The following is a 17,266-nucleotide window of genomic DNA, read 5'->3' on the forward strand; positions in this document are numbered from 1 at the left end:
CCCCACCTTTCTCCCTCACCCCTGCCTTCTTGAGTATTCCTTTTGCTTCTACACTCCTTGGGTACGCTCCTTTTATGATAAACACTTTGCTGATAGTGATCTAACTAATCTGTGCCTAGAGAGTCTGTAAGCATCCTGACCAGGGGGAGAGACTTGTCTTACTCATCTGTAAATCCCAAGGCCTGGCACAAAGGTAGTATCCAGTGAATGTCTGTTGAACGAATATAAGTGAATGCTTTTAACCCAAACTCTATGACTCAGGCCAAGATTAAGCAGCAGTTTATTTGAATATTCTATATAGTAAACATTTGAAGAGGGTGGGTGGGAGAGTGGAAGGGGCTTCTCAGGGAAGTGTCCAAGGCAGGACAGGGCAGGAGGCCCTTGGGCCGTTGACCTGTTTACAGGGCCGTGGGTGCCCGGAACTTCTGGGTCAAACAGAACACGGCGGCCGTGAGGGCCGTGCACTGACGGGCCAGGAGTTTCGCACTCAGGTCGTGGTAGCCTCTCTCGCAGGTCGATTTAGCAGCCTCTATAAACTGATGGTAGGTGTACACCACATCCCTCAGGTTCCCCGCTGCCTCCCTGTGCCGGGCGGAGCAGCGGCTACAGTCTGTGAACTGAAAGCACAGGCCGGCCAGCTGGACCAGGTGCTGGAAGGTGTCACGCACGGCCCCCTGCATCTCTTCGGGGGACTGGTCCATTCTGATCACATGCTGACAGCTCGACAGGAGCTTCTGGGAGCCCATGCAGAGGCGGCTCCGGCTTTCGGTAAAGTGCCAGGTGCACTTCTCTGGGGGATGTTTGTTTCCAACCCCCCAGGAAGTTTCTAAAATGTCTTGTAGCTCCAGCAAGCTCTCCATGAGTTGGATGAAGCCCTCAGGGGTGCTGGCAGGGGTGGCTTTCAGCTGTCTCAGTGCCCTGGAGCAGTACTCTGGCCAGATGTGGCTTTTCCTCGACAGGGGTGCGGTGCTGCAGCTGTGGGCTCGGGCAGGCCTCCAGGGCAGAACCACCGGGCTTCCCGCAGAGGGCGGTGAGGTGAGGGGGGCCGTGGGGTGTGCTTCCAAGTCCCTGTCTTCTTCCTCTGTCTCAGGCTGCGGGCCACGGAAGCATGTGGCATAGGAGAACTGACAGCTGCACTGGTCCATCCCTATCCTGGGAGCCACCATCTCATTCATGCCTGCAAAACCCAAAGATGTGGCCACCCTGAGACTGGCAGAGACTTCAGGATGGCTTTCTGGGGCAAAGCACAGAAAAGACTTCTCAGCAGAAAGGCAGATGCTAGAGCTGTCACTTTTGCCTTCTGAGAGTAAGCAATGGTTTGAAGTTTCTAAGTGAGGATCCTCTTGTGGACATGGTAGTGGTTCTGGCAGGGAAGGCTCAGGATTAAAACAGACCCACTCAGGGCTGTCCCTAGGGGCTATATCTTCCCCTGTCACATGGTTAGGTGCCTCTGCCTTGATCCCCTCTGGAGGGACGGCTGGTGAAATTGTCTGCTTCCCAAGAAAGAAATCAGGGTCTAAATCCAACTCTACGAATAGTTTTTGTTCTTGAGCCTGGCAGCCTTGCCCTGGGGGTTCTCTGCTCTGTCCTTGAGGGTCTCTAGGGGGATGTGGTGGGATCTGCTCAGTCCCTGTTACAGGAGCATCTAAAGAAAGGGAGGTTACTATTTTACCAGCTGGAGAGCTAATATCAAGAGTCTGTGAAACATTATTTGACACATCACCCGGGGAGTCACCTGAATCCTTCCTGGATTCCTCCTGAAATACGTTGGTGCCATTTTTGTTTGTAACTTCTCTGTCTCTTTCCAGAGATAGTTGTCCTTGTGGCTCTTCCTTTGTAGGGATAGAAGCTATCTTCTCTCCTGGATTTATTCGACATTCATCACTTCTAGGCTCATCTCTAGGAGACAACAAAGGCTCTGTGTATTTGGGGGCAGTTTCTTGTATATGATTTGTACAAAAAGATTCCAATCCCATTTCCAACTGGACATGGGGCTCCAACTGGAGCTCTAGTGTGTCTCCTTGAGAGACATTATTTAGTCCTGGGTTGCTGGCCAGGCAGGCTCTGTCTGGGTTAGGGTCACCACTGGAGAGGGAGAAGGAGCTGTCTCCATGCTCTATGGTTGGTTCTTTGGGGGCAATCCCATCCAGGTCTTGAGATAGAGGTAAGATTTGGGAAGGCCTTGCCTGAGCAGTATCTGGGCCAGATGAACCTGGGTTAGAACAGTGAGGAGTGCTTGCTGAGGAGCTGGCAACAGGGACAACACCAGAATTCTCTTTATTGTTGGGGTCAATCCGGAAGCGAATGGCAGAAATAGAAGACACTCGAGAGTCGATGACTGATTTGGTTTCCATGGTCTCGGGCTCCATCTCCATGACCCTGGAGGCTGGGTTTGTGCTCTTGGTCTCCCTCAGAGGAGCCAGCAGCCCCAAGGCCTTGGTCTCCAGAAGGCCAGGCTCACCCTGCATGTCCTGCAGAGAGGACACAGTTGGGGAGGGTGCACCAAGGGCCAGGTAGGGCTCCCTGTCATAGTAGCACACGTCGTCTACACTCTCCAGGGAGGCTGATGGCACCAGGGGAAATGAGACCTGAGAGGTGTAGTCGGTCTGTAGGAAAGACCTTCTTTTCCTCAGGGTCTTGGCATATTTCTTCACCCCTCCCCTCCTGCTTGGCTGTCTTCCATCTGGCCCACAAGGCAGGCTGTTCTCAGGGCTAGAAGTGCTGGCCTTATTCTGCAAGCTTGTGGCACTGGGTTCTGCAGTAGAAACATCTCTGGGCCCTGGGAGTCAGGAAAGAAAAAATACATTAAAAAGCACACAAAAAAAGAGGTTAATAGAGCTTGGGCTCAGGCCTTGGGCTTGCCTGGGTTTAAATTCTGGCTACGCTGTGTAACCTTGAGCAAGTTCAATCCTGATCTCCTCAACTTCCTCATCTGAAAGATGGGGATAATAATTGTGACAGATTTTTTTTTTATTTTTTTGAGACGGAGTCTCGTTCTGTCACCCAGGCTGGAGTGCAGTGGCGTGATCTCGGCTCACTGCAACCTCTGCCTCCCAGGTTCAAGCAATTCTCCTGCCTCATCCCCCCGGAGTAGCTGAGATTACAGGCATCTGCCACCATGCCTGGCTAATTTTTGTATTTTTAGTAGAGATGGGGTTTCACCATATTGGTCAGGGTGGTCTCGAACTCCTGACCTCAAATGATCCGCCTACCTAGGCCTGGGATTACAGGCATGAGCCACCGCGCCTGGCCGACTTTTTTTTTTTTTTTTTTTTTTTGAGACAGGGTCTCACTCTGTCCCCCAGGCTATAGTGCAGTGGTGTGATCATGGCTCACAGCAGCCTTGAACTCCTGAGTTCAAGCAATCCTCCCACCTCAGCCTCCCAAGGTGCTTGGATTATAGGATTGAGCCACTGCACCCAGCTGTGATAGACATTATTAAATTTTTGGATGCCTAAGATCCATTTAATTATCTTTTGGTCACAGCATCTCAACTTCTGTTTAGGGAATGACATCTCCCCAATGGTTAGAGTCTGCTGGAACTGTTCACGAAGATGCTCTGTCCACGCCAGCCAATCAGCTACAAATTCTCCAGAATTCCAAACCCAAAGACATTAAAAAAAAAAAAAAAAAAAGCAGAGCCATTCTTTCCAACCACAATAGCTTGATAATACAGGTAGGGAATCCTGTGACTAGACTCTTAGCCTGGTTGCTGTCTATTTCTGAACCCAGGTCTTCAGGCTTGCCAGCAATTCTATAAACAATCTTACTTCCTAACACTTTTTCTTTGTGCTGATGTTAACCCAAGTCTTTTAGTGCCAATGGTGCCATTCAGTGCTGCCGTGCAGGTTAAATGAATTAATGCATTTTTATAAAGCACCCAGCACAAGGCCTCTGCCTCATTAGGTATTCACTAAAAGGAAGCTGCTCTTGTTATTGCCATTTCATGTCTGAATGTAAAGGGGCCACAACTCTGTCACAGGCATCGAGTTTTGTGCATCCCAGGATGGATCTTTCTGGGAGGAGAGGCACTATTGTAAAGAACCCTTGGGAATCAGCCAGAAGGAATTAGGATCAGAGCCTAGCACTTGAGAATCAGAGAGCTTGTGTAGTCAGACCAGTCATTTCTAACCTGGCTGTATGCTATTAGAAACCTTATCAAGTCCTAGGCTGCTCCCCAGAATCTCTGAGGAGTCAGAACCTCTGAGGCTAGGGCCGAGGGATCTATAAGGTTTAGGTTCTTTTGTTTTTTGTTTTTTGAGACAGAATCTTGCTCTGTTGGCCAGGCTAGAGTTCAGTGGTGCAATCTCGGCTCACTGCAGCCTCTGCCTCCCAGGTTCCAGTGATTCTCCTACCTCAGCCTCCTGGGTAGCTGGGATTACAGGTGCACGCCACCATGCCTGGCTAATTTTTGTATTTTTAGTAAAGATGGGGTTTTGCCATGTTGGCCAGGCTAGTCTCAAACTCCCAACCTCAGGTGATCTGCCTGCTTCTGCCTCCCAAAGTGCTGGGATTACAAGTGTGAACCACTGCGCCCGGCCAAATCTATAGTTTTTAAACAAGGTCCCTCAGGTGATTCTGATGCCCAGTCACATTTGACTGCCCTAGGCTACTGACAGCCACCGACCAAGGAGTTTCTAAGTCCCAAAGACAAAGAGGCTCCAATAGTCAGTCAGGGGCCAAATCAGAACCCAGGCTGAGGAATCCTAGTTCTGGCTCTTTTCTCAGCACCACACTGGCTCCCTATAAAAAACAAAAACAAAAACAAAACAGTGTCTGGTATGAACCCCATATGTTCCTGACTAGACTCCCATAAAAGAGCCCTGACTGATGGTTTCTGCCACACTTCCATCCTGCCCCCCGGCACAATGGCTGGCCCTGCAGGGTAAGGCTGGGGCATGGAAAGTGGTTGTCTGGGTACTTTGGGGAGCAGTAAGGAGTCTGGCCATGGTTTCTCCTTTCCTTAGAGGTACAGTCAATTGAACTCAGTGTAGATGGTGGAGACTTCATTCATTCATTTAGCAACAATTGCTAGACGCTGTGTGCTGGGGACACAGTGAGAAACACACAGTTCTAACGCTCAAAGGAGTTCTCAGTCTAGTGATGGAGAGAAACATCAACACAGAATCATACAAGTAAATATGTAATTTACAGGCTGTGCGAGGTGCCAGACAGGGAGAGCCCCAGGTAATGCAAGAACATGTGACTTGCCCTGGCCTGGGAAGCCTGGGAAATGTTCTCTGACGAAGTGCATTCCAACCGGAATCTGATAGACGGATGGGCACCATCAGCCACGATCGGGGGAGGAGTGTTTCGGTCAGAAAGAGCAGCATGTGCAAAGGCTGGAGGAGGGGGAAAAAACAGGCACTTGTAGAAAGTGGCAAGGAGGTCTGTATGGCAGGAATGCAGGAGGAGGGAGAGAGACAGGCAGAGGCCATGTCACAGAGGGCCTCAAAGGGCCTGACGGGGCTCCCAGAGGAGCTGGCCTTTCTCTCCAGAACAGTGGGAGAGCACAGGAGGTCTGGGAATAGAGGATCAGAGAGCAGCAGGAAAGTGCCGAGACAGGAACAAGGGCTGCAGCTCTCCCAGCTCCTGGCAGGTCACCTTCAACATCCATGTGCACTTTTCCAATATGTTTCCTTCAGAATGCAGTGTGTGTGTGTGTGTGTGTGTGTGTGTGTGTGTCCTGCCAGGATCTCAGTTCTGCTTGGAAAGACCCTCCACACTCTCGGTGGAGGAATGTATGAGGAACCTGATAGAAACACAGCCACCAGATCCCCTACCTTCTGATGTCAGGGTCCCTTGGACCCCAGAAGGCCTTGCAGGGCCACAGACGGCCTGTCTGTCTGGTTCTTCTTGCTTCAAGGCCTCCTTTAATGCAGCCTCAGGATCAGTGATGACATAGCCACTTCACTCTGCTGGGCACTCCTGTCAAGCCCTTTTGTTTTTTGTAAATTCTGTCCCTCCCACAAGGCCCAGCCCATTTGCCCCCTCTTCTGGGAAGCCTTCCCTGATTCCCACTGTTGGATGAATCCCTCCCATCTGCTTGCCACAGTTGTCTGAACCTCCCTTGCAGGCCTGCCACGATGCCTAAAATTTGGTCCATGGAATCTGTATCTACCTCCTCAGAAGTGTACAGGGACCCTGTTTCACTCATGTGCCTTCCTCTCAAGCTTGGCCCCAGGCCTTGGCCCCCGGGAGGCACTCAGGAGCTGCCTGCCGTGTCTGCAGACCTGCAAGGGACGGCTCACCTGACGGGGGGCCTGGGGGAGTGAGCTTATCAGCCGCGTCATAGTATTCCTCATCTGAGCTGCCATCCTCAAAGGCCAGTGGTGGGTGCAGGGCCAGAGGTTCCAGCATGGAACTGGGCTGGGCCTCAGTCCAGCCCTGCTGACCCCAGGCTGGCGGGGCTCCCCCTTGCCGGGAAGCTGTACTCTCGGAACTGTCACTCAGGTAGCTGGCCGGGGAGACACTGGAACACAGGCTGTAGTAGTCGGCGTGGCTGCCTTCATACAGCCTGGGGTCCAGCCTGACTGTGCTCAGTTCTGGTGCCCAGCCAAATGTCTCCAAAGCAGCACTCTCGGAAAACTCTGTCTTCTGGCACTGGGGGTTGGCTCTCTGGGCCAGGTCCAGGAGACAGAGGAAGCCACTGGTTTCAATCCCGCTTCTCTCCTCCTGGCTGTCAGAGTCAATGCTCTCTGTGAGGCCTGGCGAGCCAAAGTGGAAGAAGGTGGACCTGCTGGAGGAGCAGGTGTCTAAGTCATCCTCTTCCAGAGCGTCCATGGACTCACTCGAGCCACTGGTCCTGTCGCCGCGGCTCTCAGTGTTGGCTGAGTCGGACGCCTCGGACTCGGCACTGTCTGTCGTGCTGCTGGCCCCGCAGGTGCTGGGGCCCCTCCTAGCCACCTCAGGTGTGGGGCTGTTCCCAGGAGGCTGCTCCTCCTTTATGAGTGATCTGCAGGGTGCCAGTTTCACCAGGCGCCTGTCAGAGAGAGGTTCGAGTACGCAGTCCACCTCAGAGGACTCCTCTGAGTCACTGCAGGCCCTGGATTCATAGCCTGCAACACAGGGTACAGCAACAGTTACACAACAGAATTCTCCTACCTATGTGTCCTTCTAGCCCCCTGACCCCCACCCAACCCTGCCAGACGAGAAAACTGAGGGCCAGAGGGTGGCCGGCCTAAGACCGTCCTATACTGATGAACACGGGATCCGAGGGACTCCAACTTCCATGTTCTCCCCATGCTATCAGACCGCCTGTCCCACATCTCTCTGAGCTAAAGGAGGCTGGATTAACTCCACCCCACCTCCAAGGAGAACTGTCTGTTCATGGAAATGTGGTATTTACTTTGATTCCTCTTTGTGTGGGCAGCACTGCCCAGGTTTGCTAAGCCCCTCCCCAGACCTCAGTTCTATCCTGTCTGGGCGTCAAAGTCAGATGGGGAATCATATTTTAAAAATACAACAGATCCTTGGCCCTACCCCTGATGTACTGAGTCAGATTGCTAGAAGTGGGGCCTGAGAATCTGTATTTTTAGCAATTTTATGACGAGTATGAGGCTGCTAGGCTGGCACCATTCTAAAGCCTGGCCTTCTGGATCCATGGGTGCTATGGGCTTTGTAGGACAGTGAAAACTCATCCAGCGGCAGGTTCTCAGGAAGGATTAATGGTAGGAGGCTGGGGAGCACTGAGCCAGGTTGCAATCTCTTTATTCCTGTAAGCCTCCAGAGTGATCTTTCTCAAACTTCTCTCTGACCTCATCACACCCTGCTTAAACCCTCTGATGGCTGCCCTGCTTACGGGGAAGAGCCTGGCCTCCCCCACAACAGTTACAGACTCTCACAGTATGGCCTTGTTGCCCTTCTCACAGTATGGCCTTGTTGCCCTTCTCACAGGATGGCCATGACGCCTCATGCACAGTCTAGTCCTCCCTTGCCTCAAAGGATGGCCCTAAGGCCTCCTCTGCAGGCTCTTCCCCCTCTCCCAGGATGGCCCTGAACCCTCCTCCGCAGTCTAGTACCCACGACAGGATGGTCTTGACACCTCCCCTTCAGTCTAGTGTCTCCCTCACAGAATGGCGCTGAGGTCTCCTCTGTAGTCTAGCTGCCTTTCTCGTGGTGGGGCTCCTATCTCTTTTCACCATCTCCCTTTTCCCCTCTTGCAATATGGTCCAGCCCCTCCTCAGGCACCCAGTCCCCCATGGCAGCCTTCCCTGCCACGTTCCAGCCACCCATAGGGAGAGCTTCTTTCAGGTCATGGCCTTTTCCTCGGGTCATTCCTCCAGGCCCCCTCGGCCTTGAATGATCTGTCTTCCTTTTCCGTGCCTGGTTAACTCCAGCATGTTCTTCAAGATCTATTTCCAATACCTCTTCCTCTAGAGAACTTTCTCTGACAGGCAGCAGCAGTCCCCCCTACAACCCCTCCACAACAGCCCTGTTGCCACTCTGTGTTGTCTCCCTGAGCAGACTCTGAGGAGTCACCCCTCGTTCATAAATACATTGTGTAACAACAAAGGTAACAGGCTGGGCGCCGTAGCTCATGCCTGTAATCTCAGCACTTTGGGAGGCTAAGGTGGGCAGATCATTTGAGGTCAGGGGCTCGAGACCAGTCTGACCAACATGGCGAAACCCCATCTCTACTAATGTACAAAAATTAGCCGGGCATGGGGGCAGGTGTCTGTAATCTCAGCTACTCGGGAGGCTGAGGCAGGAGAATCACTTGAACCCAGGAGGTGGAGGCTGCAGTGAGCCAAGATTGCACCACTGCACTCCAGCCTGGGTGACAGAGAGAGACTGCCTCTAAAAAAAATAAAAATAAAAACAAAGGTAACAGATACTCCAAACTCATCACTTTCTAACTGTTTTACTTATTGTATTAGTACCTATTCTCTTGAGCTGATTTCTACTTTATCCATATAGAGGAAACACTCTATAGTGGTGTGCTATTGATCACCTCTTCCCATCTTCACATTCATCATGGTATCATCATATCGTGGTAGCCTGAAATTACCCATCGTGAGAATGTTGACACCATGGAATTGGGCAATTCCTTCAAACTGTTTTTTGTCCCTCTGCAGGGAGTTGTTAAGCATTTATCAGCACAGCCCTAGGGACATGCTGCATCAATGGTGCTGAGGCAAAAGCCTGGCAGAAACTGGGAGCTGGCCTAGGAAACTGTCTTACCTGCCTTGCAGAGAAGTTCTTTTATACTTCAAGAGATTGCAAAAGAGTGCATAGGTAAGGAAGAGAAGCCAGGTCATCTACTTCCTGAACAAATAAGTGACATCTCTTTTTGATGAGAAATAATGATAATCTTTTTTTTTTTTTTTTTTAAGATGGAGTTTCGCTCTTGTTGCCCAGGCTGGAGTGCAATGGCACGATCTCGGCTCACTGCAACCTCCACTTCCTGGGTTCAAGCGATTCTCTTGCCTCAGCCTCCCAAGTAGCTGGGATTACAAGCATGTGCCACCATGCTCGGCTAATTTTGTATTTTTAGTAGAGATGAGGTTTCACCATGTTGGCCAGGCTGGTCTCAAACTCCTGGCCTCAGGTGATCCACCTGCCTCAGCTTCACAAAGTGCTGGGATTACAGGCGTGAGCCACAATGCCTGGCTGAGAAATAATGATAAAATGCAGTGGATCTGAGAGACAATCTTAGGAAATACAGCAGGAAACTAGAGCTCTTCCACAGCATTCCTTGGTTTCAGGAAAATTTCAGATACAAAGAAAGCTTCTTTGTTTAGTATTTATGAAAGATCAATTGTTTACTAGGAAATAAACAGAGAAATAGCTCTCATCCACTTGAGCTGAAGCCTCGGCTCAATTCAATTCACCACCTCCCTTTAGGCTGCCCTTACCTACAAGGCCAGCGAAAGGGGCCTGTCCTTATTGGGGCAAGACTCAGTGCCTCACCTTCTTCTGCAGATACCCGGTGCGCTTGTTTGTTTCCAGGCCAGAGGAAAATGGAGGTAACTGGGTCAACCAACAGCCTGTAGTACCCAGCAATCAGGCAGGCTAGGTCTTTTGCACTGTTGGATTCCAGCAGCAAAGTCAGAACCTTTGAAAGCAAATAGAAATCTCATGTTTATCAAGGACCAAGGGACAGTCTGAAGACTGACAACAAAGCCATGTGGGACCAACGAGAGATTCCAGGTAAATCCGGCCATGGTCCACAGGCAGGTCTCCTGGTGCCCCATATCCTCACTTGCAAGGCTTTAAATGAGGACATGCATGTACTCGTACAGACACCATCGCGTGTGCGTGTGCGCACATACACACACACACACATTCACGCACTCACACACTCACTCACACACAGTGGGTTCTTCCCACCCAATCTATACAGTGTCTTCTGGCTCCTCATCCTCTACCCCAGCGCCATATCCAAACTGCCCCATCCCACCCTGTTCATTCCTGCAGAGGGACTTGCAAGACTGAACTTAAAAAAGAAAAAGGAGCAAGAACATGTGGAGAATGAGGGAGAGGGTGATAAGAATAAAGCACCAATATTGAGTATGTTGGGATTAAATCAAAGGAGGGCAGAATAAAAGTAAGACCTTTGAGAGAGGCTCAGGAGGTACCCTGCACTAGTTACCTTTTTTTTTTTTTTGAGACAGAGTTTTGCTCTTGTCACCAGGCTGGAGTGCAATGGTGCAATCTTTTGCTCACTGCAACCTCTGCCTCCTGGGTTTAAGTGATTCTCCTGCCTCAGCCTCCCAAGTAGCTGGGATTACAAGCGTGAGCCACCACACCGGGCCCACTATTTACCCATTTTAATGCCCACCACTCAAAGCTTTTGAGCAGCAATCTGGTCCCATTCATGTGATAAAATCCTCTGGTGGGCCGGGCGCGGTGGCTCACGCCTGTAATCCCAGCACTTTGGGAGGCCAAGGCGGGTGGATCACGAGGTCAGAAGATCGAGACCATCCTGGCTAACACAGTGAAACCCCATCTCTACGAAAAAATACAAAACATTAGCCGGGCGTGGTGGTGGGCGCCTGTAGTCCCAGCTACTTGGGAGGCTGAGGCAGAAGAATGGTGTGAACCCACAAGGCGGAGCTTGCAGTGAGCCAAGATCGTGTCACTGCCCTCCAGCCTAGGCAACAGAGTGAGACTCTGTCTCAAAAAAAAAAAAAAATCCTCTGGTGTTCTCCATCTGCGTTTCTAAATCCAACAGAAAAGCACATGGTCCATCTCAGTTTGTGTAAAAAAACCTTTTAGGACCTCTTCAGGACAATGTACCATTTACCACTTTCCGTTTGATAGAACAGGATGGACAATTCGTCCTCTTAAGCAGACATTGGACATTAGACTTTATTATTATTTAAAATTCATATAAACTAGCCTGGCCCCTATTTGGCCCCAAATTCCAGCAGTTGAATTCAGAATCTCTCCCCATTGTGTTACCTTGACGTCCTGAAGATACACTTGGACCACGCTCACTTTCTCAGACTCTTCCGTTAGTTCTACACGGCTGATGTTTGCAAACTCTGCCAATGTGGACATGATGTTGAGTTTGCTATTGATAACCTGGCTAATCCCATACTTGGCTCCAACTAGAAGGGCAATGTAGGATTCTCTATCCTGTAACTGCAGAGGGTGGAAGGGGAATTAGTCTCCATTCGCAAGCGAGTGAAAATACATTTCACATGTAAGCAATAATACCTCTCGCTGCAAACTCCTTGATTCCTACTTTGGATCCTAACCACCACTCCTCCAGACTATTGCCTAACTTGGACCCCATCAACAGCTAAATCAAAGTGTAAATTTATTTCCCCAAAACTCTTTCCAATACAGCCCTAAGCCACAGCCATAAACACATCTGTATTTTCACACCTAGGTACCTATCTTCCTGCTCTTTGAATCCCTTCCCTGCCATCATTTCCCATTTAAATCCTGATCCTTCTTTAAAAGCTTACATCAAAACCTACTGCCTATGGAAAGCATCTGCCTGATCTCAGCCTCCTTAAGCCAGAAATCTCCCTTTCCTCTCTGTTGTTCTGTACCACTTCCTCTTCCTTCTCTACTAGCACTGAACACTTATGACTTCTTATTTTAATTATTTGTATTAAGTCTCATTTTCCACATTAAGTTTCTTGACAACAGAGTCTGCATTTATCTCTATTTGTAACCCGCAGTGCCCAGCAAGCACCCTGAACCTGTTCCATGTAGCTGGTTGCTTCTCCCACTACCAGTTCTTTCCTTAGACAAGAAAGGTAAAGGGAGACTGGGGACTGGAACTGGACAGCTGGGAGAGGGTAGAATTAGCCCTTAGAAAAATTGGGAAGTTTTTCTTGTACCTTCAAAACTTTCCTTTCTGTGATCTAGTCTCTTTCCCACCTTTTGGGTCTTCTACTTAAACAAAGAATCCATCTGTGTTTCCCCTTCCCCTAACTATCTGATGCTCTTCCTTTCTTTCAAAACACTGATTCTCTTCTTCCATCTACATTGTTAGGTTAGCAGTCTGATTACATTGGCCCATCACTGTAAATGACTGAGATGCATACCAAATCTTTTGAAAGGATTTTGGTTAATATTTTTTTAAAACCCCACTCTAATTGTAAATTGGTTTTGTGCTGCAGAGTCCTGGGGCTGACAGTGCTGGAGGAAAGCTCTCTGAAACCACACCCCCGAGACACTGACTGCTGAAAGGCACAAGCTCTAGGCCTAGGCTCCAAAAAAGAAGCAGGCAGGAGAATGGGAAGAGAGCAGAGGGCTTTTCTGCTTCTCCTTTCTCTTCTCAGGCCCACCCCTCATTCCTCCCTTCTGAACAATCAGAGACTCAGCTTGGCAGTCAAACACTCTTATTTTTCTCTCATGATTTCCAATTTTCCTCTTCACCTTCATATACCCAAAGCTCCAGAGTGAACTGCTTACCATCCCCTTCTGACCCAGAATGCCTTTTCCTCTCTACTGAAGTCTGGCCAAATTCAGGCTTCCTCTTGCCTCTTTCCTTAACCCCTTCTCCTCCCTATACTTACCCTGAAGCAAGCAGTGCTACCTTCTGTCTCCAAACTCCACAGCAATAGGCCTGAACCTGTCTCATGGCTTTGCTTCATTTTGTTGGGTAGCTTGTTTCATCCTTCAAGGACGGAAATCACATCTTATTCAGCCCTGCTTCCCCTAGCATCTATCACAGGGGTAGCACCAAGCAAGGGCGTGATAAATATTTTCCAGTGGTGTACTATTTAGTTTACCAAACAAATTCTAGTACATGACAGAGTCCTCAGGAATTTTAGGCTAAAAGACACATTGATTTTCAGAGGATCTCTAAGGTCCCTTACGTGAGTAGGATTTCACAGTTCTCTAATACATACCATTAAAGTAGCATTAAAGATTCTTCCACCATATGTCTTGAGTTCTCCGAGGATCTGTAGATAATTTAAACGTAGCTGGGCAGCAGAAATAAGTTGCTTAATAGAGAAAAAAAAAACTTGAAGTCAGAGTTATTCATTGGTCTAAAATCCAGGCAGTGTTGAAAATGTTTTTCCTAAGGTTTCACAGACGACAGCTGAGTGGGTCGGCAGAGGCACCTTCATTACCTTCTGTCGGGGTTCCAGCAAATTCTGGTTCCTCTTCATGTGGAAGCTAATGGCTTTCTTGATGTCTTTGCCTTTCATGTTTCGGAGTAAAGTTGGAGATATAAAGTTCTCTATTCCCCAGTCTTTCCTGCCATGAGACATTGGAGACAAGGAGGCCCATTTCTACAGGGTACTTGGCTCTAATGAAGAGCATAATTACATTTGATTCAGTACTTAGTGTTCCCATAATACAGCAATTACGAGCCACTTTCTCCTCCTCTCTTTTTCTGTCTCACACACACATACACACACTCTCCACAAAAATCCCCACAGGCATTCAGGAACTAAACCCCATTGATCATTCTGGGAGCTCATTACTCTTGGTGTGGTGTGACCATCTACAATCAGAGCAGGAGTTCTGAATCTTTTTCACTACAAAATACATGGCAAATAATGACAGCACACAAGAGAGTACAAGACACTCTCATGGGGCAACGCAGAGCTCCTGTGAATCCCCTAGGCTAAGCTTCAGCATGGTGCCAGCCTAGCAGCTTCAAAATCCCCCAGAAAATTGCTAAAACTGCAGATTCTCAGGCCCTGCTGCTAGAGATTGGACTCAGTACATCAGGGGTAGGGCCAAGGATATGCTGTATTTTTAAAAATATGATTCCCCATCTGATTCTGATGCTCAGGCAGGACAGAGCTGAGATCTGGGGAGGGGCTTAGCAAACCTGAGTGATGCTGTCCAGAACAATTCTAAGCTAAGAATCAGAAGGTGCTGGAATCGTAGGACTTGAAACTGCTCTAGTGGAGACATAATGCAATAGGAACTGGTTCATATCCACGGGAAAAATTAACTTCCAAGGCATTCCCACCCCTAGAAAAGCTTAACACTGATGCTGGCAACTGATTTCCCAAGACATCTTCCCAGGAACAGGCAATTTACAAGGGAATCCTGTGACATTCCATTGGAGTTGGCTTCTGTCCCAGAGAGAGCAGCCAGGTTCAGACATCTGGGGGAGCCAGGTCAGATTAGAGAGGGTGCAGAGGGAAATGGATGGAAAGACAACAGACAGATGAGTAGGTGGGTAACTATCAGCTTTCTGTGGCATCTGGCCCTCCTGGCCAGGGGCCAGCAAGTTATAAATGCAATGCAGCTGCCATCCCCTGCCACTCACTCTATATACTTTAAAGAGATCTTCTGTGGCTGGGCACAGGCGTAGATCCGTTCCTGGATGTGCAGAGCCGCGAGTCGGAGTGCAGAGCTACATTTCATTTCTACAGCAAAGCGCTCCTGGAGCACATCGCTGCAGCTCTAGAAGAGATTAAATAGAGCAGATGGGAAACAAAAGCAGACATACTGTGTCCCCTCGTTCTCTCGGGTGAAAGGCAGCAGGACCAGGAGCTCTGCTTTGAGAGCTGGCTCTGACAGTTCTTGGCTGTGTGACCTTGGTTAAGTTACCAAGACTCTCCGAGCATTTGGTGTCTGGTAAATCAGGATAGTAAAATCTACCTTATGTGGTTTCCATGAGACTTAAATTAGATAATGTGTATGAAAGCAGGTATAAGGCACACAGTGTTATACAAATATAAAGTACTGATGGCGTTGTTATTGCTATTATTATTATTTTCTGCCACCATTTCTGTAAGACTTGGGGCAGTCCAATCCACCTAGTCTGAGTTATCTCATCTGTAAAATGGTGATATCTGCCAAATGATTCTTTTTCTTTTTTTTTTTTTTCTTTTCTGGAGACAGAATCCCGCTCTGTCACCCAGGCTGGAGTGCAGTGGCATGATCTTGGCTCACTGCAACCACCGCCTCCCAGGTTCAAGTGATTCTCCCGCCACAGCCTCTCAAGCAGCTGGAACTGTAGGTGTGTGCCACCACGGCTGGCTAATTTTTTGTATTTTTGGTAGAGACGGGGTTTCACCATGTTGGCCAAGCTGTTCTCAAACTCCTGACCTCAAGTGGTCCACCTGCCTCGGCCTCCTAAAGTGCTGACATTACAGGCGTGAGCTACCGCACCCGGCTCCAAATGATTATTTTTCATCAGAATAAAAATCACATCATAACTCTCATCTAAGGAGGTAGAATAGGGGGAGCACCAGGCCACGGATCAAGAACCAGGTTTTGGCTCTGCCACTAAGTGAGTGACCCAGGCAAATCACACGACCTTTTCCAAGACTCAGTGTCATCATTCTAAAACGAGGTTTTAAAGCACTAAGGCCCCTTTTGGCAATAAAAACTGTAATTCTAAAGATCCTAAAATGGTATTAGAAAATGTATCATCTACATTGAGGACTGAGCCTGAATTTCATTCTGATATCGCACACCTGCTAAAACAGCAACTCAGTGATGGAAAAGGGAATTCTGAGCGATGATCAGGCCCATTCTCCTTCAGATAAAGAGAATCCCTACCAGGGAGTTGTTTAATGGCCTCGAGCTCACGTTCAAAATCACCCAGTGCACCATCTTTGAGAACAACCACTGTTATTTTAGGAAGCACAGACCCAGTCACCTGCAGATAGAGGTATTCAAAGGCCACGGGGTCTTCTTTCAGGAGGTCCAGGGGGTCCTTGGGAACAAAACAGACCCTGAAGAGGCAGCGGTAGTCATGTGACTCCTCCCTTTCTACCACCTGCGATGGGTAAGGGAGATACTATTAATCTCCTAACTGCCTTTGTCCTTGCAGTCATTCCACAAAACCACTCTATAAAACACAGACAGTGAAAGACAGTTCCCAGAGATTTCAATTCTAGTGCTTCCCAAGACAGCCATAGACCTTTACTCCTAATTTGACTTTCTTTTTCCTGGGTACAAAATGTAAAAGGTTCAAAAGGGCAGCATTTCCCACTCACCTATCTTCCAGCTTTCCTTTCCAGAGGAAACTCCTGTTTTCAGTTTCTTGTGTGCCCCTTCCAGAGACAGTTTATGTATATTCATGCTTCAGTATAAGTCTATTCTTTTATCTTCCACAAATAATAATATAGTATACATACCATTCTACAACTTACTTTATTTCACTTAAACTATCTTAGGGATTTAATGTGATTTTCTTTCCCCATGCAAATGGAATAGAAGTAATTAAAAAGTCTGCAAGCAGTAAACCTTCTAATCGGTGAGTGCATTGGGTAAGAATTCATCTGCAAAGAGGAATGTTCAGGGTGGCTTTTATGAGGTTATGTATTACTCATTTCCAACTGTTAAAATCCTCCTCATCTTTGTAACAGACTCACAAAGATTTGTTGAACTAACCTGTGTTTAGCTTTAAAAAGTTGGTACAACATATTATTGAATGGTTGGGAGATTGAGTGATATAGACCGTTTGGCTGTGTTTACCCTATTCTGCCATCAGGAACCATATCGGGGGTAAGTCCCACAAGAAGGGCTTAGACACAGCAACAAATGCTTCCCTAATGGCTCAAAGGCAGCAGGTGCAAGGGAAGATCATCAGAGCTAGAAGCAAAAGATCAGGGTTCTATCAGCTGTGTTACCTTAAGAAAGTCACCTTACCTCTCTAAGCCTTTGTCTCCACATCTGCAAAATGGGGACCTTAAATCTGTGTCCTGCCTACCTCATACTAGCAGATGAAAATCAGGCTGATTCTTGTCCCATAACCCCCAGGCTGAGTGAGCTCTGTGCCTTCTGGGGCAAGAGAAAGTGCATCAAACCTGCAGATGTGCTGAGCCCTGTCCCCAGAGGTTCTGGCTGAGGTGTGCAGCCAGCCCAGCCCATGCCTCCCAGG

The 17,266-nt window shown here is 48.6% G+C and overlaps 1 protein-coding gene across 5 annotated transcripts in view; it reads right to left on the reverse strand.

Annotated features, from left to right (window-relative positions):
* Nucleotides 1-263: 263 nt before the first annotated feature.
* FRMPD1 (FERM and PDZ domain containing 1) overlaps nt 264-17,266 on the reverse strand; it is a 146,237-nt gene continuing 129,234 nt past the window's right edge. For all 5 annotated transcript variants that reach the window (XM_063594010.1, XM_055092027.1, XM_003805118.4 and 2 more), the window contains 8 exons: nt 16,040-16,159; nt 14,699-14,835; nt 13,542-13,668; nt 13,317-13,412; nt 11,407-11,589; nt 9,913-10,057; nt 6,252-7,058; nt 264-2,779 (listed from right to left, as the gene is read on the reverse strand). In XM_063594010.1, coding sequence (XP_063450080.1) covers nt 399-2,779; nt 6,252-7,058; nt 9,913-10,057; nt 11,407-11,589; nt 13,317-13,412; nt 13,542-13,668; nt 14,699-14,835; nt 16,040-16,159 — 3,996 coding nt within the window. In that variant the 3' untranslated portion in view covers nt 264-398. The remainder of the gene's footprint in view (nt 2,780-6,251; nt 7,059-9,912; nt 10,058-11,406; nt 11,590-13,316; nt 13,413-13,541; nt 13,669-14,698; nt 14,836-16,039; nt 16,160-17,266) is intronic.

Source organism: Pan paniscus, chromosome 11 (genome assembly GCF_029289425.2).
Source record: "Pan paniscus chromosome 11, NHGRI_mPanPan1-v2.0_pri, whole genome shotgun sequence".
Lineage (NCBI taxonomy): Eukaryota > Metazoa > Chordata > Mammalia > Primates > Hominidae > Pan > Pan paniscus.